Source organism: Protomyctophum bolini, assembly GCF_963924005.1.
Source record: "Protomyctophum bolini genome assembly, chromosome: 22".
Lineage (NCBI taxonomy): Eukaryota > Metazoa > Chordata > Actinopteri > Myctophiformes > Myctophidae > Protomyctophum > Protomyctophum bolini.
In genome coordinates this window covers 12,471,540-12,494,223 of record NC_137883.1, presented here as the reverse complement: position 1 = coordinate 12,494,223, position 22,684 = coordinate 12,471,540, and the positions used below count along the sequence as shown (strand labels likewise).

The window sequence follows — 22,684 nt, the reverse complement described above, 5'->3', positions numbered from 1 at the left end:
TATTGATGTAGCAGTAGTACTGTACATGTTTTCAAACTGTGACATGTGAGAGTCAAGTGAGTCCGTGCTCATCAGACCCCCATCCTGCTTGTAAACCAGCTCTGCCCCGGAACTGTCAGTATCCGTGGCCAGGCCCAGAATACCAACCCTTGTACCCCCCACAAGATAACACAGTAGAGCAGCAATACAGGGGGCCACAACCTACCATCCCCGACTTCACCAAGTGAGTTCCCCCGCCTCAAATTATCACTCGAAAACCTGCTGCCATCCAACACCACCCAACGGTTCACGTATCAAGTCATAGTTGACACCATGACACCATGGTGGTGGTGCTAAACGACAAGTTTGGACAGCCCCACCAATTAGCATTACGGAAAATAGCCAGTATCCTGGAGGCAGCCGACATCCGTCGAGGCGAAAAGGCATCCTTTGAGAAGTTTGCGCTCAAGTAGTCGCTGGTAGGCATGCTAACAACCCTATAGGCCCAGAGGGAGATAAGAGCCTACTTCCCCCACACAATGCTCTGCGGTCCAGGAGCAACCTACACCTCTCGGAGTGGTTGAAGCACAAGTCCTGGTGCCACGACTTCAATGTGCAGCTCCCTAGTAATGAGCCAAAACATTGGTTACCTCAGAAAATGGGCAGATATGCCACAGTTCTGCATGGTGCCGAAGAAGGAGCTGAGTGCAAGGTAGCAGCCCCACCTGAAGAGACAGGGAAAGCTAATGCCTACTGTCCATTCTGTGAAAATAACAAACACTTCCTCAGTCAGTGAAGAGAATGAACAGAATGGATTCGAACCAAGAAGTGCTGGCGCTGGTACAGTAGATCACACCTAGCTGCCCAGTGTGATCTCAGGAAGCCATGTAGCCTGTGCAAAGGTAAACACCTTGAAGTCCTGCATGAGGTGAACAGTGAGACTTAGAGAGAGACACCCAGAGAGGAGGCATCTACGCACAATGCCTCTTCCCGCTGCAGTGGAAAGACTTGGCCTCAACAGAGCACCTGAAGATCCGGCCCTCAGAACTATAATCAGGCAGGATGTGCAGACACTGAAGGGGGCATCAGTGTCATTCTGTGTCCGCAGCATGTCAGCCAAAGAAATGTTACCAAATCAAAGGAGCCTTCACTTCAAGTCAACCTAACCAGACTTCCACTACAACAGTTCGAAAGGGTCAAACCCCTCATCCTGATTGAGGCAGACCACCCCCACCTAATCACACCAACCAGGCCAGTGAGGTTGGGGCCTCCAGGTGGGCCAGCAGCCATCTGCACAAGAATGGGCTGGATCTGCAGCCAGAACCCTGGAAAGCAACCTCCAGCCAAGACAATGTATGTTGACTATAGCCCAAAACACAGAGCTCATGAGAAGTGTGGAGAAACACTGGCAGGAGATCACCAAGATACAATGCCCCAGAAACCCAGAGTGTGCCACCGCTCGCAGTTATTAAGGAGATCAACTGCCACAGCAATCGGTAAGACCAAAGTTTCACCCCCACAGTTCTCTGCAGTGGCCAGTGAAGTCAAACACTGTGCTTGAAAGGGATGAGTCAAAGGTCAGAAAGCCCACCTCCTATAATGTCAGTAGCAACTCAAAACCTGCACCTGAAATAAGTCCTCATGCTTTTATCATAAACTGCACAACTCCATCAAAATACTGCACATGCTGGACTATACATTTCAAAGACAAATATTGTACTTTTGACTCTGCTACATTTCTAGGAAATGAAAAAGTACATTATGACTTAACCACTTTAAGCAGCCTTTCAAGTAATAGTGAAAAGTATATCTACATCACGTGGTTCACAAACATACAATGCGTTGTGAGCTTGTAGGTCTGCTATTTTCTGTTATTTCTGCTATGTCTGGAAAAGAGTTTATTTTTGGAAAATGTAAAAATATTTGATGAAAAGTGGGAGCGAGACACTGAGGTCAGTCCTCCCATATAGCTTGCATTTGATTTGGTGACATCATGGTACTAATGGTCAATAGCCGCAAAACAGCTATATTTAATTAATGTAGCCTAAATAGCGGTATTTGTGTTCAAAGTATAGGCTGTTCGACATCTGCTGTTATTATTACCCTGGGCCTGGGGCCCTGGGCTGTCTCCTAGCTCTGCCTCCCGCACCTCTCTACCACAAATGAGGGCAAACTAAAGCCAGTAGCCTGTTTACTTAATTATCACATTGATTGGAAATAGGGGAAAACAATTAGCCTGACTTTGTAGCCTACAAACCAAGCTAACCAAAGCTCATGAAATGAATGATCAGTTTTGTAGCTAATCTGCACAAAATTCGTATAAAAGAAACATTTCATTGACGGGGAGTGAAGTTGAGTGAACTTACCATGCTGGGGTCTCTGTCGGTCCATTGCTCTACATCTAGTGCCTTGAAACAACTTGTGATTTAACGCTTTGCCTTTAATAAAATTGATGAGCCCGTCTCTGCTGCTATCTAGTGGAAACTAAAGTACTCAAGTCATCAGACCACTCTAAACACAGGTGCGTCGGCGACAAAGCAGCAGACTGCAAACACGGTAGAGAAGGAGGGAGACCCGCACACTGTCACTTGCTGGTTCAAGAGCTTTTTATTCATTGTCCAAAATGCAACGATTCGGTCCTTCAACCTTCCTCAGGCATCTGCCTGACACACACACACACACACACACACACACACACACACACACACACACACACACACACACACACACACACACACACACACACACACACACACGTATATATATTTTTTGTCTTTATTTTTAAAATAATCTGGGGACCCCCCAAAATAATTTGGAAACCCCCCTGAGGGGTTGAGACCCCCAGGTGGAGAACCCCTGAGATTTTGACTATTGAGCTAATTAGAGCCGGCCTGCTTGCTCTGGGGATAAATTTAATCTTGACCATCAGGTCAAACGTGGCGTCAGATCCTGTGTCTAGGTGAGACATGACATTTGACCTCATGTCAGATCCTGTATCTATGTGAGACATGACTTTGACACAATCTACAGTATGTTTCAATAGAATAGCAGGGAAACGAAATACAACCACCCCAATTGGATAAGTTATATTGTATTAACATACTCTGCCATACAGATTGGACACATTTACATTACATTCATTATAAAAAAGTTACAAAGTGAACCTTTAGGCAAGTTTAGGGTATGGAAAATATGTGCTTTTCCTCCTACAGATCCAAAACTCACAAATCAGTGCATATTATCTCTGACTGGGCCCTGGGACTGGGTAACATCTGCTATGACTCCACGGCTGCCTTCCAAAGTTTGCAGGCCCTGGGTAGTCAACACAGTCTGGCGGAGATGTGCGCTCCGAGGTTCACACTTTTCTAATTCTGTTAAGGGCCTGTGCTAGACGCTGTATTTTTACATTTTGTTCCCCTTTTCTCCTTCATTTATATTATTAGTGGTACAGTAAACACGCGTGCCTTTGACATGATCCATTTAACTACTTTTAGCAAATGAGCTTCAATGTTTATTTTAATGTAATTATACTCCACTCTGTCCACTTCAGTAACACCTTTGCAACAAGGAGAATACTGTACATAGTTTGTGTTTTGTGTCCTTTTAGTCACAAGAGGGTGCTGTTCCCTAGGTGTTCTATGTTGCTCTATCAAGACTATCAAAGTGTCTACAGAACATGATACATGCATGCACAACAGGGCTGGGCTCCCATAGGCGGCTGCCTGGGGCAATGTTCAATGTCATTTGCCAGCATGTTTAGGAAAAAGCCAAATAAAAACAAAAATAACCATTAAGTTTGCTATAGACCCAGAGATCAGTGTAAGAGAAAAAAAAACAATCAAGCAAAAAAATTAAAATAAATAAAACACCTCTGTTTATTTTTTGCTAAACTGTCCGAGACAGAGGGTAAACTTAGACTATACAGAAAGATATTAGAGGAAATAGACTAGAGGGTATGCACGTGACTTCATCATAATACCCGGAAGTTACAGTACGCCTACTGAGTGGCAAGAAACTACTTTATGGCCTTGACAGCGCATACATCCAAACAGAAAAGTCCTATCTGATTGCATTAAACAACGTTAAACTCACTTTCCACTCACTTTGTCACTCAATTTGCCACTCACTTTATGCATGCGCATACCCTCTATTAGGAGACAGAAAACAATCCTTTGCAATGTGTAGTTTGTGTAGCATGAACTCAATCCGAAAACCATCTCGTGTTTGTGCTTAATGCAAAAGCAAATGTTGGAAATAGTTGGAAAGTACTGTCTGTGACTAATGCCCCAGTTTCTTAAAAATAAAAAAATAAAAAATACCACCTTCACCTAAACCTCACCAACACTCGTAATGGTGGATGCTACATACTATTATGGTAATAGACCACATTGACATTAAAAGTACAAATTGTACCCATTTACATTGTACTGCGGTTCCATGTGAATGACACTTTAAATGGGCTAATAAGCCTGATTTGCCTTAATATATTACAATTGAGCTCTATAACTTTTTTTTCCAGCTATTTTTAACAACATATATCACAAGTTGTGTGGTCCAGCCCCTTGGAGAATGGATATTATAACTAAAAACAACGTAATAATACTTCCTAAGAGCACGTTTTTATTAGTACATGCATTGCATTCCATATTGCTGGACCAGAGATGGACAAATGACATCATCTTGCAACAGGCGGTCCTCTTAAAAGATATATTATAACAATTATAATTTAAGGTGTTTTAAAAATTGTTTATAGAGGGCAATTCTAATGTATTAAGGCATATAAGGCTTATTAGCCAGGGATCTTTTAAAGAAATTTCTTTTTGGGATCGGGTCAAGTACATTATGTTAGAACCTACAAATTCAGGTCTTTTATTCATAGCTCGTCTACCTTTGAATGATTTTTAGAATTTTTGCAGATCTGATTTTAGATTGTCACTTCATTCTCTTCACTTTAAAACTGGCCTCTTTATTTGGGCATGTCAGTATACAGGCAGAAAAAAAAAGTCAAAAATAGCAGATCTACCAGCTCACAACGCATCACATCACAATGCGTTGTGAGCTTGTAGATGGGCTATTCTTTTTGCATTTTTTTGCAATCAGGCTTACAGTAAGTGCAGTCACTTTTTATTTTGCCAGCGTCTAGTCTGCCATCCCTCAAACAAAGACAACCACCCGGCCCCGTCACCTTCTTCTTGGAGTAGGGAGGAGTCAAGTCTCGTCTTGCCCACCAGGTGAGCCTGACAGAAGGCATGAAGTACTTAGCTTGAAGAGTCCTCCTCAAACCTCCATCTAAGAAATGGCACTGTGACATCACATGACATTCACATGTGACGTCTGTGGTGTCTTAAGGCCTGGTCCACTTTGGTGGAGAACCGGGTTCAGAACCAAATACAGCCAAGATCAGTGATGCGTCATGACCTCTTCAGAGAGCTCCATTTCTATCACAGCTTTCCTGTGGAGAGAATTAAACACAGTCTATATTTCACTCGTGTGCACACACATGTACACACAAACTTCTGACATTTTTTTTTAGATATGCTTGAGACAAAATCTGTCCACAGTCAATTTGGCTCCATCTTAAATCAACCTTAAAATCAGATCACGCAGTCAGAATATGAACATACCCAGGCCTTTTCCCATTGTTTTAGCAGCTGTTCGTGTTCAGTGAGTGCACTCCTCCACTGGTTCAAATCTCTGGATGGAATGCTCTCCTCATCTGTTAATTGATAAGAGGCTTTATGCATATAAAACATACCTAACAATGTCATGTCAGGAGTCATGGCAAAACAGCAAAGGTTCAGGGAAACCAATAGTTTATCCTCAATTCAGTTGATTGCAGGGGCGCTATATAGTCTCAAAAATATGGAGGAAAAAGAGTGGAAAATGAGTTGCAAGAAGTTTAACGATGACTCAAGTCTACTCAAAGATGACAAAAAGTGTAAAGCTCTGGGACAATGCAATCAGTGTAACTGATGATGACTGTAACGTTTGTCTTAGCATTTCACTTTCTCTTGAATAGAAAACAGGTGGGCAACTTTGATGACGGAGAGGGCCACAAATTATTTCCACTCACTCCAGAGCAAAAATAGCCAATCTACAAGCTCAAAATACGTCGCAGTGACGCGTTTTGAGCTTGTAGATCGGCAATTTTTGTTATTTATTTTAAATCCTGAATTATATTTTGCTATTTTTCAATTGGTTTCAATTGGTACAAATGGACCTTTTCACCCAAACCATACACATTACAGATTTAGGCATGCTACATCTGTTGATTAATCAGGTGATGATTAATCATCTACCTCCAATAGTGAGGTGCAGATCGACCTCAGAGACGTCACGTCCTACGCTGGCTTCTGCGATACAGTGGTAACGGGCGTCCTTAATCAGCGGCCCCTCCCTGAGCCAGCTGCTCACTAGCGCCTCCCCATGGCCCATCTGCCGTCGGTGCTCCATGACCGGGCCATCGAGACCGTGTCCGTTTACTAGCCAGTGAATGTGGACGTCACTAGGACCTAAGAGGACAGAATGGGACTTCATGTTTGACCCCTGATTGGTCGACAACTCTGCCAAGACACCCGTCACTCCACAGGGACACTGGCCAAAAATAGCCGATCTACAAGAAGTTCACAATTGTGAGTGAGCTTGTAAATCTGCTATTTTTGGCAAATCGAGTTGTGTAGAGTGAAGTAAGATCGTACCAAATGTGCTCTTTACAGGTCTGTTTTATCAAGTACAGAGGGTTTAAGTAGTACAGAATTTGCAGCTGAACAACACATAATGCATCAGTTATTTATATATTTAAAAAAAGAAACTTACCCTAAAAAGGTTTCTTTCATTCTAAATGTTTCTATCGTTGTTAATGCCAGTAATGAAAATGATGACGTAACACAACTGAATAAATAGGCACCAGCATTGATAACATTTGAAATCAAGATTTATTTAACCTCCCCTAACCCCAAAATGTTTGAGAATATTATGTACATCTTGAAAGTATTTCCCAATATATACAAATATATTTACATTTGTTTACAGGCAAAGAAAATCCAAGTTACACATTTAACCTACAATATTTCTACAAAAACATCGTTCTCGACACTGCTTGAGAAGTACCTACTTATAAATATCTCATATATCAGGTCAGATTTTCCAGTTATAAAAACAAAATTCAGTACCATGGAACTGAGGCATGTGAGACATGAAACCACATGTCTGAGAGGTTTTTAGTTTAAAAAAAGGAAACTCCAATTTATTCAGATTAGCCTCATATACAGTTTAGGTATAGTCCAAATGGGCCTAAAGTTAAGGTACACCAATTGTAACAGTAAAAAGGCAGTTTTGTTGTGAAAAACTTTGCACATGCATGCACGCACACACACACACACACACACACACACACACACACACACACACACACACACACACACACACACACACACACACACACACACACACACACACACACACACACACACACACGAGGGGGGGGGGGGGGGTAAATATCTATGCAGGTTAGGTTGGTGGTAGGAAAGTGATGTCAGGTAATATTGTAGCCACATGCCAGGTGCACAAAGAGAGCGCGAGAAAGGAAAAGGAGGAGATAGAGAGAGAAGGGGGAAAGAGGGGGCAGAGAGAGAATGGGAAAAGAGGGGAAGACAGATATAGAGAGGAATAAAAAGAGAAACTGACAGGCAAAACCAGGCAGTGTGAGTTCCTGAAGAAGGGTTTTGGGGTGGGGGTGAGTCAGTGTCACAGGCACCACTCACCCAAGGCCAGGCAGAAGAGCAGGAAGGCCTCCTGGGCGTGAACCCCCCAGGCCTGATCCTTCAGCAGGGGGGGCAATAGTCTCACCTCTGCCTCCCTCTGGCCCTGCACACCGCCGCGAGGCCCGGCGGAGGAAGAGGTGGCAACGGAAAGAGGAGAGGAGGGGCAAGGGAGGACAGAGGGAGTAGTACTACTTCCAGATGAGGAATGGGAGGAGGAGGATGCACTGGAAGAGGAGGCTGTGAGGGGAGAAGGGAGCACATGGCAGGGAGGGAGGGAGTGATGGAGAAATGGTAAGAACTGAGGAAAGTCGAGGAGGAAAAGGGTTTGACGTGCAAAGCACACAAGGAAGGATAACAAAAAAGGTAATTAGAGGTCTGCACAGGACCGAAGCGCTGGACCCGTGCTGACAAAATGGTTCCGAAATGACCCGAGAATGAGCGAACACTGTCCGAAACAGACCCAAGAATAACCATACCCGGTTCCAAGCGGACCTTAATGGGTCTCGACCCGAACATACTGGACCCGAAGCAGGCTACATTATACGTACACCGAAATTATATTTTCAGCAAGGCCTTGCAAAACAATGCTCGTTTCACCGCTGAGACTTGCCTGTCTTGGTTGCATCAAATCTGCAGTAGTGCATTGCAGAGAGTAGTACATTTAGCTAACGTTCTTACTGTGCCCTTCGATAATATCCACTACAGATGACGATCCTGGTGGCTTTTGCACACTATATTGTTTCTCTCGTAGTTTGGGTTTAATCTCACTATATGGAAAATGTCCATGGTGTTCAGGCAAACGCACTGCACTGAGATTAGCTGAGTTTCAATCGTCTGTAAACGTCATTCAAACCAAACAGACAATATGGATTTTAGAATGTAATTATACCGAAGCAGATTAAAGCAGATGGGGTCAGAGTCTTACTCGAGACACCGCAGCAATTAAAATAGATCTGACCCGTACCTGAGAGAAAGTAAATATCGTTTTACCCTGATCCGCTCCAGTCTCGGGTAGGCCCTCGGGTGTCCGGTTTCGGGTTGACCTGTGTAGACCTCTAGTTCCAATGCCTGATTTAAACAGTACTTGGTTGCGCATCGTGGCGATCCACATGCTCACAACACGTCGCAATGTGCAACACGTTGTAAGCTTGCAGATCAGCCATTTTTGATGTGCGACACTGGTACAAATCAAAAGTATAAAGTACAAATCAGGCGTGTGCCATAAAAGAACAAGCCACAATGGGGATCATCATAACTATATACAGTACTGTATGCTATCAATAAAATGAGAATATTACCACAGATGTGAGATTCATACTTTAACTAATCATGCTCTGGGGAGGACAATCTAGAATTTAAAGCTGAATTAAATAGAAAATTGGAAATGAAAACATGGTAAAAGATTGTTTTCAGGGCTCATTTGAAGACCAAAGGGAAAAAAAAGGATAATCAATCAGCGTATTTCTGTACATTAATGGGTTATTGTCAGCCAGAGTAGTAGAGGTTAATATGGCCCTGGGGGGGTGCAGAAGTGACTTTGTACTATCAGGGTGAAAAACAAAACAAAAAAAGAAGTGACTTTGAAGTGACTTTGTACCATCATAGGGTGAAAAACAAAACAAAAAAGGATTGTGCGACTCCGGTCACATCTACACAGTTCAGACAGTGGTTTGAAATCTTCCAGCATTTTCCCCCATTTTGTGAGTCAAAGTTCCCACCTCCCTCCTACCACCGAGTCCCCTCACCCCACTGTAGGGTTGATTGGTGCCGTCTAAGCAATAATAGGGTTCTGAAGTTCTGATTGACAACACCTTTGTGCGAATATCATCTTCCTCTTCCTCCAGACGTATGATTCGGTAAAAAAAAAGGAAAAAGAAATCCACCCAATCTCACGTAGGAGAATACAGCATAAAGTCTTCATAAACATAAAAATGACTGTACCGCCGACCAGTTTTGTTCTTTTTCTTCCTTTGTATCTTCGCTGGTCCTAGTACAGTACCTCACTGCAACAGGTGGAACATCCATAGTCCACAGACCATGTACGTGCTAGAGGTGTGAAGATTGTACACAAAGCTAGGTAGTATAATGACAGCGTACTGAGCAAACCTTCCCTGAGAAATGTAACTACATCCACTAGCCCAAATTGCAAAATAATAAAAACAAACTAATAAAATACATGAATTTAACAAAATCACACCCCCCCCCCCACCCCAATCTCACACTGTACAAAAAGGTAACGTGCATCCAATTTGGAGAACATCAGGGTAACTTACCAATTTGGTAAACAATGTTTCCAATTTGGAAATTTAAAATAGCTTCTTTACTTTTCTTTTCTGCTGGACTATGCACAGAGAGTTACGACATTCATGAGTTGCCTTGATAAATACTTTGTAGCCCTTTGCATCAGAAAATAAATCCAATCTCTGGAGTCTGATGCACGACCTTAAATTTGAAATAAACGTATCCTCATCTGGCACTGTAAATAGAACATACTATGTACTGTGAGGCAACAATAGCGTAGTATTCCCTAAGTTTCTGGGTTAAGGGAAATAACAGCCAAATCTATGGTTTCTCGCTAGCAGCAAGGCTCATCGGCATCGGCAAACTCAATCGGTTGAGATTCACAATCTACGTCAAATGGTTTCTCCTTGTATGGACTGTCGTCGGGGAAACTGTGAGAGGGGATCCTTCCGTTTCCACACTCCGGTTCGGTCTCGTACCCGGTGTCGCGCAGCGCTCGCAGCTGATTATTCGGGGTGACCTTGCTGCCGTTCTGGGTCGGGCGCTGTTCTGTGAGGTTCAGTTTTTCCGTCACGGCTTGCTCTGTCGTCAAGCCCGACTCACAGGACCGGTACTCGGGCTGGATGGGGTTCTTGTGGCTGCCCAGGAGGGCCGCTCGCAGCCGCAGGCAGGGCGCCGGGAGGTACTGCATGTAGCAGTTGTACGCCAGCGCAGCCAGGAAGAGGAGGAAGAAGAGGAGGAAGAGGGCGAGGAGGGCCGAGCTATTGTTGTACTGCAAAAACTCTGCTGACGGGTCCAGGGTCTCTGGCCGGGGAACGTTGGGATTCGGGGGGAGGTGATTAGGCTGTAACCTGATGGTAGTAGTACTGGCGGGTGGGGTTAGTGACAAGTCAGTTTGAGCTGGGGACGTGAAGAGGTTTGTGGCCGAGGGGCTGGGAGGGGCGCGGGCCGAAGTTAGTGGAGGTTTGGCTGTGTTACCGTTACCTTCAGAGGACCGGGGGCTTTCCGTCTCCTTCTGGCCGAGATTGGTGCCGAGGGTGGTCACGGTGCGACCGGCCGGATACGGCGGTCTGGGTGGGGCCTCCAGAGATAGAGAGTATCCAGCTTGGAGGCGGCTAAAGTTCTTCCCGGAGGCAGGGCTCCACTCCAGGGACCAGCACTCATAGAGGCCCTGGTCCTCCGGAGCCACGCTGTAGATGAGGAGGCCAGCCTCCCCTATGAGGTGGAAGCGAGAGGCCTCGGTCAGCGCCGAGCCATTGGACTTCCATATCAGCTGGGCTAGGTTGGAGCGCACCAGACACGGCAGCTCAGCGGAACTCCCTGGCTTCACGGTGACATGTTTGTAGTCCTGCACAGACAAGACTGGCACTGGGGGATACACAGGAGGAAAACACCATTTTCGAAGGCCGTCATTTCATTTAACATAGACCTGAGGCTGATTCTGAAAGAAATATTCTAATCTAAATCATTCTAATCTAACAGTTTTCTGAAAAACTTATGTTTATCAGTGGTGCTCAAAACATTTCCGCTGGCTCATCAGCCATGAGGTGCTAGAATCACAATTAAGTAAAAAAGTAAAGGGAGGCTCCGCACACTCAAATCTGTGCACAATCGGATATAGATATAGATAGAAAGCTTTCATTTAGCAAGCTTTTGTCATGCCTTCTTCAGGCATGTCAGGCCGCCGACCCCCCAAAATACTTTGTCCAGACACCCCCAGAAGCAAGGATTTGAGTTAAAGATTTGCACAAATTGTCACGATTTTTTCAAAAATAGCAAGTGATGCTATATGAGCTTGTAGATCTGCTATTTTTGAATGGCCAAAGTATAAAGTGGTTAAAATCTGTAAAAATGACACAGATGCTTTCTCCGTCTTAATGGGTTAAGCAATAAATAAAAAACTCGTCAATGATGAGTCGAGCCCGACCGATGTCAGAGCCCAACATTGAGAGACCTAGACTAGACCATTACCAATAATGGGTCGGGCTCCAACAGTGAGACAGAATGACATGTTGCACACTATACCTGTTGGACAGCCGTCTGCATCGCCATTAAGACTCTGGAGTAGACTCCTGGTAAAACAAATATGCATTATGTACACAAGTGTCTAAAACACGCACAGAGACAAACACCAACTGTGAAAGAAACAGGCCAAACAGGAAGGGGTGCGGTGACCGTTAAGATGGCTTTGGTTTGATAACTGGTTTCTGCTTTTGGTTACTGCCGTTAAGACAGATAGTGAGAGAGAAAAAATGCCAGAACTTGAATTACCTGTGTGTGTTGCTGGGGGCATCGAATATATTCACACAGGCAGTTTTTTTAGGGTCCCAGGCGCAGTAGGGGTCCCGGGCCAGAATGCAGTCGTCACAGGACAGGTATTTGTCACAGAAGGCTGTGGGTGACTGGACCACTCCCGAGTCTGAGCTAGCATATAGAAAACGTGTCTGTGGACGGACACACACACACACACACACACACACACACACACACACACACACACACACACACACACACACACACAGGGTGTTTTGAGGCGAGCATTCCAGTTACCTAATAAGTAAAATAATTATTTATACACCAGCAAGTTTCTAATTCTATAACCTACTACACGAATACACACCTGTGAGGACAGCAGTAAGTTCTTAATGGACTCAGAGTTCTTCAGTAGTTGAATCTCTTCCACGCTGTGTACGTCTCCTTCATACACTACTGACTTGTGTAAGACTCCCTTGTCTATGGAGCAAAAATAAAAGGGAAAAGCATGCTGAACATGTAGACTTTAATAAGCATATTTTTAGACTAGTTATTATTTATGCAAGAGGATCATCTAAACCAGTGGGCTCAGGGACCCCGAGGGGTTCATGAGGGGGTCCCCAGCAAACATCAGGACCTGATGATGTTTGAAATTACCCGAGGCATATATATTAAAAATATATATAATCTTGAACAAACATTAATCAATATTTATTTGTGGAAATAAATTACAGTCACCGCAAGATGGGGTTCTGCTGCCAGATACATACTGTATTAAGTTTGAGAACAACTGCACTACACAACATTCAGCCACTAGATGACGGACTTTTACCATTTTCAGCTATACGAGGCAGCAAAGGCAACAGTAATGTGTACAGTGGTTCCCAATCAATGGATCAGGGTCCATTTATGAGTCATTGACACATTTTTATGGGTCTTGTGCCTGTTTTAGTGAAAATAGCCGCTCTACAACTCACAACATGTCGCAATGTGATGGTAATTAATACTGTATTTTTGTAAGTTTTGGTCCTGGGAAGAAACCAAATGTATCTTGTATAAGCGGTCAGATGGGTGGGCCCGGGGCCGCGAACACTTTGGAGACATTCTAGTGGGCCCTGATCAAGACACGGTTGTGAAATCGCTTGCGGTGCCTTTTACCCGTTCCGGTGAAGATGACGTCGTAGATGTTGCCGTCGAGCGCTCGAACCCTCTCCACCGCTATCTGGGTGTAGTTGACGTCCTTGGTGATGAAGCGGGGCCTGTTGCCTATGGGGAGGATGGGGTCCTCCAGCAGAGGGTGGTCCTTCACGAACTGGAGGGTCTTGTCCGGCAGGTGGAGAGAGCTGCTGATGTTGTGCTGCCGGTTGAGGTTGTTGATACACTGGGGAACGGGGAGAGACGAGGATTCAGCCGTTTATGTCAAGCCCCCAGAGCGGCTGGACAACGTTGAAGCCGCCACACTCTACTGGCCAAAGCTGGAACTGCAGGCGGGCGGGGTTTTTTTTTTGCCCATGCATGTAGCACGAGTAAACCCAGCACAGCTGGGGTTTAACACAGAGTGCTCGTTAGCACTTCCGCATTTGGACACCAAATATTGGTGCGGAAGTGCGTTGAGAAAATGCAGAAGAAGAGCATTCTTCTGGGTCCTTCAAACACCACTGAGCAACTTCCATTGAAATGAATAGTGGAGGCGTAGCAGTATGCCCTCTAGTTTATATACGTATAACTATGGTTTATATGCATATTTGTGTACTTCGTAAATGACGCAAAGGTATGGAATAGGGTTAGGTTAGTGTTTCCTTCATGCAGTGTGAGGGAATATCTAGTGTCATTAAATCTGATGAATGACAGATTAACACATTTTTTGCAAAGGTGCCCTTACCGCTCCGGGCCGCGGGGAAGGAGTCATCCCGTTGTAGCGCACCCACTTGGTGTGGGACTGTTCCACGGTGGCCTTCTGCATGTACTTCCCCCTGGAGAACACCTCCTCCACTGCTGTCATGTTGTAGGCACACACCGCCGACAGGCCCACGTTAGCCCTGGGACACAAAGGACAGCTTTAAAACCACTTCAAACCCATGTAGTCTTAACTGGACGTGGGCTACAACTGCACTTTGAACACTTCTTCCCTCTAAACCAGTGGTATTCAACCGTTTTCATATCAAGGTCCATTATTTTTGAGCCACAGACCACCATTTGATGAGATTTAGCCTTGCAGACCCAAAACTCAAGAATATTTTGTTATCGTTGGATAAGACCTTTGTCCACAATTCCATGCTGTATTGATGTTGTACCATTAGCCATTAGGAGAGAACAGGCAAACGATCAAAAATAATTATTCTACATTCTCTAATTGTATAGACTTATTGTAAATTAATGAATGCAGATGTTTAACAATAATTTAACTCTTGATCTCAAGAGTTAACGATCTACAAGAGTCCATTTGGTTACCAACTCTCCATCATTTAGCTGAGGACCATCTGGAACCCCCTCACTGGTTGAGAACAACTGCTCTAAACCAATTCCCTTTGCAAAAAATAATATATAACACAGGTTGGAACCAGACGGAATTAAAAACTTTCACAAATAAAAACAGCACAGCACAAATAGCTGATCTATGTACAAGACATTTTTACACTCTCAGAGTTAAGTGAACACTGAGGATTTTACGGTGTAGATTGGGGTCCCAGAGTAAAAACAAATATACTGTGTGTATATACAGTATATATATATATCCATGGTCCATGGTGAAAATCATATAAAACGGGGGGTCCTTGAGATCCAAAAAGCTTGAGAATGACCGTGGTAAAGAAGGCCACTGACCACTGGGAGGTGAAGACTCCATAGAACGACTGTGGTAAAGAAGGCCACTGACCACTGGGAGGTTAAGACTCCATAGAACGACTGTGGTAAAGAAGGCCACTGACCACTGGGAGGTGAAGACTCCATAGAACGACTGTGGTAAAGAAGGCCACTGACCACTGGGAGGTGAAGACTCCATAGATGACGGTGTCCTTGGAGTGCTCTGCCTTCAGGATGAACACGTCGTGGACCACGTTGAACACAAAGTTGAGCTCGGGCATGGAGCACACCAGCTTGGCCTTCAGGAAGGACGTCCACTTCTTCTGCAGGGTCCGCTGGCCTCCGAGGTCTCCCTGGAGAGACAAACGGAGCGGTTATTATAAGAGAAAACATCATTGGTGGCGGTGCACAGTCAGTGGCAATAAAATGGATATTGACTACAGGTATCGCAATGCATTTTTGAGCGGTGCCAACTGCTCCAACGAGTGGCCTGTGATGTCATGTGACAACCATGTCAATGGCAAAAATCACACTCGTGTGAAGTGAGGGGCGCTAATATATTAAAGTCTAACTCATGTTGATTAGGTGATGTAATGGTGACGTAAAACAAACGATGCACAAACACAAACATTAAACGCCATTAACAATAAAGAGACAAATTATGACGTAATGAGGCACATTATGACCTAGGTTTTCCCTTCATTGTCAATGGCGTTTACAAAACAAACATTGAACTAAAGACAAACATGTGTATAGGAGGGGCTGGCACCCCTCAATAAATATGTATTCCATATAAACCTTTGCATGATGACGTTCTCATCATCATACATCGTGATAAAAGGCACCACTCACTTGATTTTCAGGCCGGTATGTAGCCTTCAAATCTGGTCCTATATTGCACTGATCAGAGCAGTGGATAATTATGTCATGGTTGCGACGTCCACCCACAAGGACATATTAATACAGGATTGAGAGAGAGAGAGAGAGAGAGAGAGAGAGAGAGTGGTGCAGTGCTCTGGCTGGACAGCAATAGAAAAAGATGCAGATAGATGTAGGGCAGGACATATGCCCACATGGCCCCATGCTGCAGCTTCTGGGCAGATGGCAGATGGCCGCGTGACGTTGCACTGACCTTACAGACACGTGCCACCCTGGGAATGAGCAGCTTGCCAAAGAACTCGTACTCCACCGACACCTCGGTGAAGAAGTAGTAGATCTTGTCGTCCTCGCCATCTGCCGCGCCGCCTCCCTCCCTGATCACGTCGGCGAAAACAAAGCTGGGCTCTGCGAGGAGGAGGAAGATGGAAGGGGGATCGGAAAGGAAATACCATGAACATGTTTTATAACAGTGGCTCCCAAAACACTGGGTCGGGACCATAGAGTATATATGAATAGAGAAGGCACCCAGAGGAAACCCTGAGGCGAAATGGACATAGTGGCCGAATTTGGTATTGCAGCTCAAGCCAGCGCTGGTCCGTTGACTATCATTGCGCACGTTCATGTGATTGGGGCCATGACGCGTGAACGAATGCATAGTATATTCCTTAATCAAATATTTATATTTAGAATTTCTTTCTTTCTTTTAGAATTGATTTTAAAGTCCTTTTATTTACTTTTAAATGTTTAAATGGGCTGGCCCCCGAATACCTCTCCAGGCTCGTAAAACCCTACACCCCGGCTAGAGCTCTGTGCTCTGCGGATCAAGTACTGCTAGAGGGCCGTATAACTAGCAAAAGCACCAGGGGCGCACGCTCTTTCGCGGCTGCAGCTCCCAGGCTCTGGAAGAGCTTGCCCCTTCATATTCGCTCTGCCCCCTCCATTGGTGTTTTTAAGACTCACCTTAAGACTCATCTTTTCTCCCTGGCTTTTAATCCCTCCTGAGTCCATTTTTGCTTTCATGCCTACATTTTTTTTTTATTGTGTTTTCTCGTTTATATTCTGTGTTTCCTCCTGCCTGTTCTCTGTTCTGCCACTGATGTACAGCACTTTGGTCAACCTTGGTTGTTTTAAAATGTGCTCTATAAATAAAGTTTGATTTGATTTGATTTGATTTATTTTACCATTTGAGATAAATGGCTTGTTCAATTTCTAATCAATGCAGGAATTCTTTTAGATTTCTTGTCCACCGTTGGAGTTATACTGTACATCATGGCAACACAACCCAAACATCTACCAACGTGAACCCATTTGATGTATTTAAACTATTCAAAAACAGACAATCTACAAAGTGAAAGATAATGAGTCAAGAACATGACAGATGTTTGTCATAATATAAGATCCCAACTTACCATTGAGCCAGGATGTGGAGTATTCCGTCCTCAGCAGAGCCTGAGGAGTTGGAGAATATCTGGAAATAATAGGTTCACTGCCTAAGAAGTTGTATGCTGTTCCAGAATACAGTTCTCCATCTGATGGGGGGGGGGTTAAAATAGGACAAAGATTTATTGTCAAGCCATCCATAAAGTTGAGATTTTTTGAGGAGCGCTAGCCCCTCCTATATACAGCTTTTGTCCCCACATGTCTCAATCGGGACAAAGATGTTTGTATTTGGGGGATTTGGAGACACTGGCAAATACTACCAGCTTGACACAGAGACCAACTCTTGGCTTTTTCTAACTCCTTTAGCGCCATCTAGTGTTAGCATGCTCACACTGCCGATATGCCGCTCATCTGCTTCCATTCTACGGAGCTTGTTTCCGTTCCGGGTTAAACAGGAAGGTGGGGGCCCCCGGGAGGAGTTCAACTCTACTGGCATTAGCTCGCAGCCTTTAGCTAGCAGTACAACCAGCTACATTTTGTCAGTGATGCGGTCGGGTGCACGGCGGCGCACCATGGACAGCTCTCGAACCTTTGGAGATACGGCGCTTTGAAAATCGGGTCATAATGGAGGCTCAACGGAGCTGAATTTAAAAATCACATCGCTGGTGGGGAAGGAGGAGGTCCGTACTAGCCAGTGTCCGCCTCGTGGAAGTGGTAACAAATTGTTCCGACTCACCAACCATGACGCTGGTGAAGCTTTGCGTCGGGTCGAAGGAGCACTTCCCCCTGCCGTCCTCGGCTCGGCCCGCTAGCGTGAAGTCTGACAGGCTCTGGGAGAAAGAGGAGGTCAGGGTTATTTGATGAAAGTGGGCCACACACTAAACCCTAATCATAATCACAATTTAAAAAATGTATTTATTTTAGCAATTTATTTTATTTACTTTTTCATTAAACGCATTTTCATAGTGATACATAGTGATCATAGTTCAACTGATCCAAGTCAGTACACAATCACGTGTGTCCTTGTGGCCTGGGCCGTCCTAGCGGGTTGGGCACCTAGGCTGGTCGGGTTCGAGTCCCGATCCCGACGACCTTTGCTGCATGTCTCCCCCCCCCTCTCTGTCAACCTAATGTACATCTATCATGATAAAGGCAAAAGAGACGCCACTCACCAGGTAGTCACACTGCGGTTGAAAGGCATGCGTCCCACAGACAAACAGCCTCTCATCGTCCAACACTTGAAGCACCCGGATGTAGTTTAGACAGTCCTTCTGTAAGTAATAATGACTTGTTCTTAATAATGAAGCATTTATTTGGGCAAGTTTCTTTGAGACAAGATATCTATAGGCAATGGCATAAACAAGCAAAATTCCAATCTGACCTCTTTTGATTTTCCTTTGAGTGTGCACATCGTCATTGGAGTTTCTGCAACTGTCCATTGAACCTTTTAGAAGGGACAAAATAATCTCATTAAAGAGAGCACCCCTCATCTTTCTTCATATCTAAACCAGTGGTTCCCCAAAGTGGGGTCCGGGGACCCCCAGGCGTCCTTGATGGAGTTCCAGTGGGTCCCCAGCTAAATGATAGTTTGGAACCAAATGGACCCTCATGGGTCTGTAACTCAGAGAGCGTACAAATGGAACCGAATGGACCCTTTACACTATCAGAATTGAAATATACATTGGTGTCCCAGAGATAGAAATGGGTGAACTGGGGGTCCTTTGACATATATTTTCAAATAGGGGGTATTTTAGGGGGTCCGTGGGCTAATTAGTGTAAATGTGGGGGTCCTTGAGATGAAAAGGTTTGGGAACCCCAGATCTAAAGGATGGATTCATCACATCACATTGTGATACCTTGTTGTTCTTGACTGTAACATTGGTCTTGCTGAGTTCAAAGATGGCCTCCCTGGCTCCCACGTACAGCGCGCCTCTCTCCTCGCTCAGCAACAGAGTGGAGTAGTTGAAAATCCCTGGCTCTGAAAACTCCAACAGGTCCACCTCTGAACACACACAAAAACATTAGATCACATGAGAGCAGATCTACAAGCTGGGAAAGATTAGATCACATGAGAGGAGATCTACAAGCTGGGAAAGAGATTTGGAAAAAAGCAGTCCAAGTACAGTTGTATCCCCAGTCCGGGTTTTACTAAGAATAGAGGGTTTTGATTAAAACCAGGAAAAGACAACACTAATAACACAAAAGACTAATAAGTATTTAATCTCATATCACAATATCGATATAATATCTACATATTCATTGGGCTGTCACAATTACACCTTGAAGTTGGCAATTCATTGTCACACAAATAATTGCGATTAACGAGTATTATTATTTTTGGCGTTGGAACGTTATGAATAGAAGTCACATTTCTGTTTGTCTTTTAGGCTTCGTAATGAAAAAGTGCACAGGGTGAGGGCAGATATGCCAACTGAAATATACCAAGAAATTATTTATACATTTTTTATTTATTTTTTGCAGAAATAGCTGATCTACAAGCTTACAATGCGTCAGCTTACAATCTACAGCTATAAGTGTACAACATGTAAGCTTGTAGATCTGCTATTTCTTTTGAGCGGTGCCTCCGCTCCAATACGCAGCTATGTGCGTGCGTGCGTGTGTGCATGTATGTCAAGTGGCCAGTAGAGTACAGCACAGAGTAAAGTGGCACAGAGTACAATACAGTACGAGCCCTGGGCACGTTCATGGGGACCCCATACGGTAACTCTGTCATTTCTCGAAGATTTGTTCCAAAAATAATCCAAGTACAATACAGAGCACAGTACACTACAATACAGTGCAGAGCACAGTACAGTAACTATAACAATACATGTATAGTTGCACATGTATCAGTTCAGACAGGTGTGAACATCTTTCAACATGGAAACGATGACAATAATGACAATAATAATAATTGCGATTATCTCAAATGATTGCGATTAGACGATTATGTAATAAATGTGACACAGCCCATGTTGGGCTGTGCCCAGCCTTACTTGTGGGGCATGGGTCTCTGTACACTTGTGCAGCGTGTCCCATTACCGTCTCTCTGGCATATGGAAGCATCCTGTGAGTGTACCCATGTGTCACTATGTTGGGGGTGATTTACCGTGGCCCTAGCAGAGTTTGTGTTAGGCAGGCTAGCTGGCATGGGGCGTGCCAGGTGTGAGCAGGCTCAGGTTGCGGGTGCCAAGACATAAACATCACAACCATGAAAGCAAACACCCTCACTGACTGACCGAATAACTGGCTGAGTCACTCGAGAGAGAGAGAGAGAAGAGAAACTCAATTTTGCCTTGAGCCGAGTTACCACGGGCCGCCCACCGCTGGGATAGTTACACGAGAGCTATTTATGTCAATGGCGGCGTACAAATAGAGCTTCCGCCCCCTGGCCATTAGGAGGCATTACTTGAGAACCTGCAATGCGACAGAGAGGCGAAGGTGTTGACCCAATGTACATGTCTGGAAATAGATGCAGAGTATAATATTTCTGTATACTGACAATCAAAAACGTCCAAATTGTCTGTAACCTCAAATGAGAGCAGGCTCTTTTACATGCATAACTCTTTATTGTACGATGAACAGAGACAATAGCAGATCAAGCCACGAGCTTGTAGATTGTCTGTTTCCTCATATCTTTTAGGAGAAACTGCTTATTGCAGAAGGAAACAGAATTACAAATAACGCAATCTTATCTTAAATCTTCACAAGAAAAAAAAGGTATAGTAGTAGTGGAGAGTGACAGGAAACAGGGAGAGACAGGGAGTGACACCAGGCGCGGGAATCGAACCCACAACATGCCGTTAGGCTGCATTAGAGCCTATATGTGGCCTGCGCCTTAACCACTAGGCCATCGGCGCCCCGGAGGAAGAGAAATATTTGACATTTTCTTTTGCCTATAATGACGTGCCCAAAATAGGGACATCAGGTCGCACGCGGTTGACCTCAAGTGAGTGTCTGAACTTTCACATCCTTCAAGTGGATTACAGTTGAATTTCATCCTCGACATACGATCCTGCATTAGTCAGTGTTCCTGTCTCTCGTGGCCACAAACCCAACTCGAGGAGGTCGTCTGCCCCATATCCGCAGAGACATACTCCAAAATGAAAAGCTTTGGGCTACAGCCGTGGTTCTCAAAGTGGGGGTCCTTCATGAGGGGGTTTCGGTGGGTCCTTTGTGGCAATGTTGGCACTGCTGGCAAACGTTGCCTACTCCTCCTGGTCTTAATGATTACCTTGGTGCTTGAAGGAGGTGCGAGGCACAGTGTGGGGTCCATGCGTGGACACCTCCAGCAGCAGGCCCAAGAAGACCCCCAGCACTCCGAAACCCATGTTGGACTCCGGAAGCTTTGGAGCCGTGAAGTTTCCCCTGCAACACACACAGAGAGAGACCACGGTGCTTTTAACATACTGAGACTTTACACGCAGAAAACATCTCCAACACAGGCTCACACACACGGTTTCTTTAAATGTTGGTCTTATGTTAATTGTAGATCCGCTATTTCTGGTAGACATGGTGTATTGTAGGCTGAAAACGTATAGAGCGTCCAAGTGATTCAACTGAAGTGATGAATTCTAAATATTAACAAAGTATTCTGAGGCACCCCTGGACTCGCGTCAACCGTCAAGGCACCCACTTTGAGAAAATCCCGGTGTACAGTTATGATGTCAATGAGGCTTTTGATGGTCACAGTTTGCAAACGTGAGCGCGAGTGTGTGTGAGTCCGAAAAACAGATGGGCATGAAGTTGGGCCACGGGCTCAGAGATGAGTAACAGCCAGGATCAGAGAAAGGCATGATTACGTGACGTGTCATCAAGGCTCTGAACAGAAACCAGAGCACATCCATTATGCTGCTCTGGTTCAATTTAGTCAGACCACACACAGACACACACACACACACACACTTCAGTTTGAATGAGATTAAGTGTGAAAATATACTTATCGTCATATTTGGTGTGTTATGCAATGACAGCACCTCAGGCATTAAGAGAGGAAAATTGATTCTATTGTCATGTTTTGTTGGAGCAAAAAAAAGAGGCGGGCTCCATGGGTCTCGGGTGATGTGGATGACGCCAGCATTCCTGGTTTGCTATCATTCCTGGTAGCTATCAGGCCTGTCCTGATCTGGTTGTTGTTCTCCGTTTGCCAATTTGCGGGGCATTGTGCTCCCCCCGCCCCTTCCCACAGGCCTCTCCTGACGCAGTCACTGCCGGATGGCCAAGATAAGGAAGCCATTAGCAAGGTTCTGTGTCATCTCTGTCAGCTTATTATCACACTGTTTCTCAATGTCGGGTTCGGGGACCACCAAGGGGTCCAAATAGACCCTTATGGCAGTGGTTCTCAAACCGAACCTGTTTTATTTATGCGTTTTTGTCTACCATTTGGA

At 44.7% G+C, this 22,684-nt stretch overlaps 1 protein-coding gene across 6 annotated transcripts in view; it reads right to left on the bottom strand.

The window, feature by feature from the left end:
• Positions 1-3,834: 3,834 nt before the first annotated feature.
• Positions 3,835-22,684, bottom strand: part of sema4d (sema domain, immunoglobulin domain (Ig), transmembrane domain (TM) and short cytoplasmic domain, (semaphorin) 4D) — a 55,130-nt gene continuing 36,280 nt past the window's right edge. For 2 of the 6 annotated variants that reach the window (XM_080756214.1, XM_080756215.1), the window contains 14 exons: positions 21,532-21,665; positions 19,154-19,299; positions 18,679-18,741; positions 18,470-18,568; positions 18,034-18,127; positions 17,327-17,446; positions 16,171-16,322; positions 15,216-15,391; positions 14,119-14,275; positions 13,395-13,617; positions 12,604-12,716; positions 12,255-12,427; positions 12,009-12,055; positions 7,974-11,351 (listed from right to left, as the gene is read on the bottom strand). In XM_080756214.1, the coding sequence (XP_080612340.1) occupies positions 10,318-11,351; positions 12,009-12,055; positions 12,255-12,427; positions 12,604-12,716; positions 13,395-13,617; positions 14,119-14,275; positions 15,216-15,391; positions 16,171-16,322; positions 17,327-17,446; positions 18,034-18,127; positions 18,470-18,568; positions 18,679-18,741; positions 19,154-19,299; positions 21,532-21,665 (2,731 nt within the window). In that variant the 3' untranslated portion in view covers positions 7,974-10,317. Of the gene's footprint in view, positions 5,432-5,603; positions 5,696-6,278; positions 6,492-7,742; positions 11,352-12,008; positions 12,056-12,254; positions 12,428-12,603; positions 12,717-13,394; positions 13,618-14,118; positions 14,276-15,215; positions 15,392-16,170; positions 16,323-17,326; positions 17,447-18,033; positions 18,128-18,469; positions 18,569-18,678; positions 18,742-19,153; positions 19,300-21,531; positions 21,666-22,684 lie in introns of those variants that run through there. The other 4 variants (XR_013963460.1, XM_080756217.1, XM_080756216.1 and 1 more) reach the window with 4 other exon arrangements.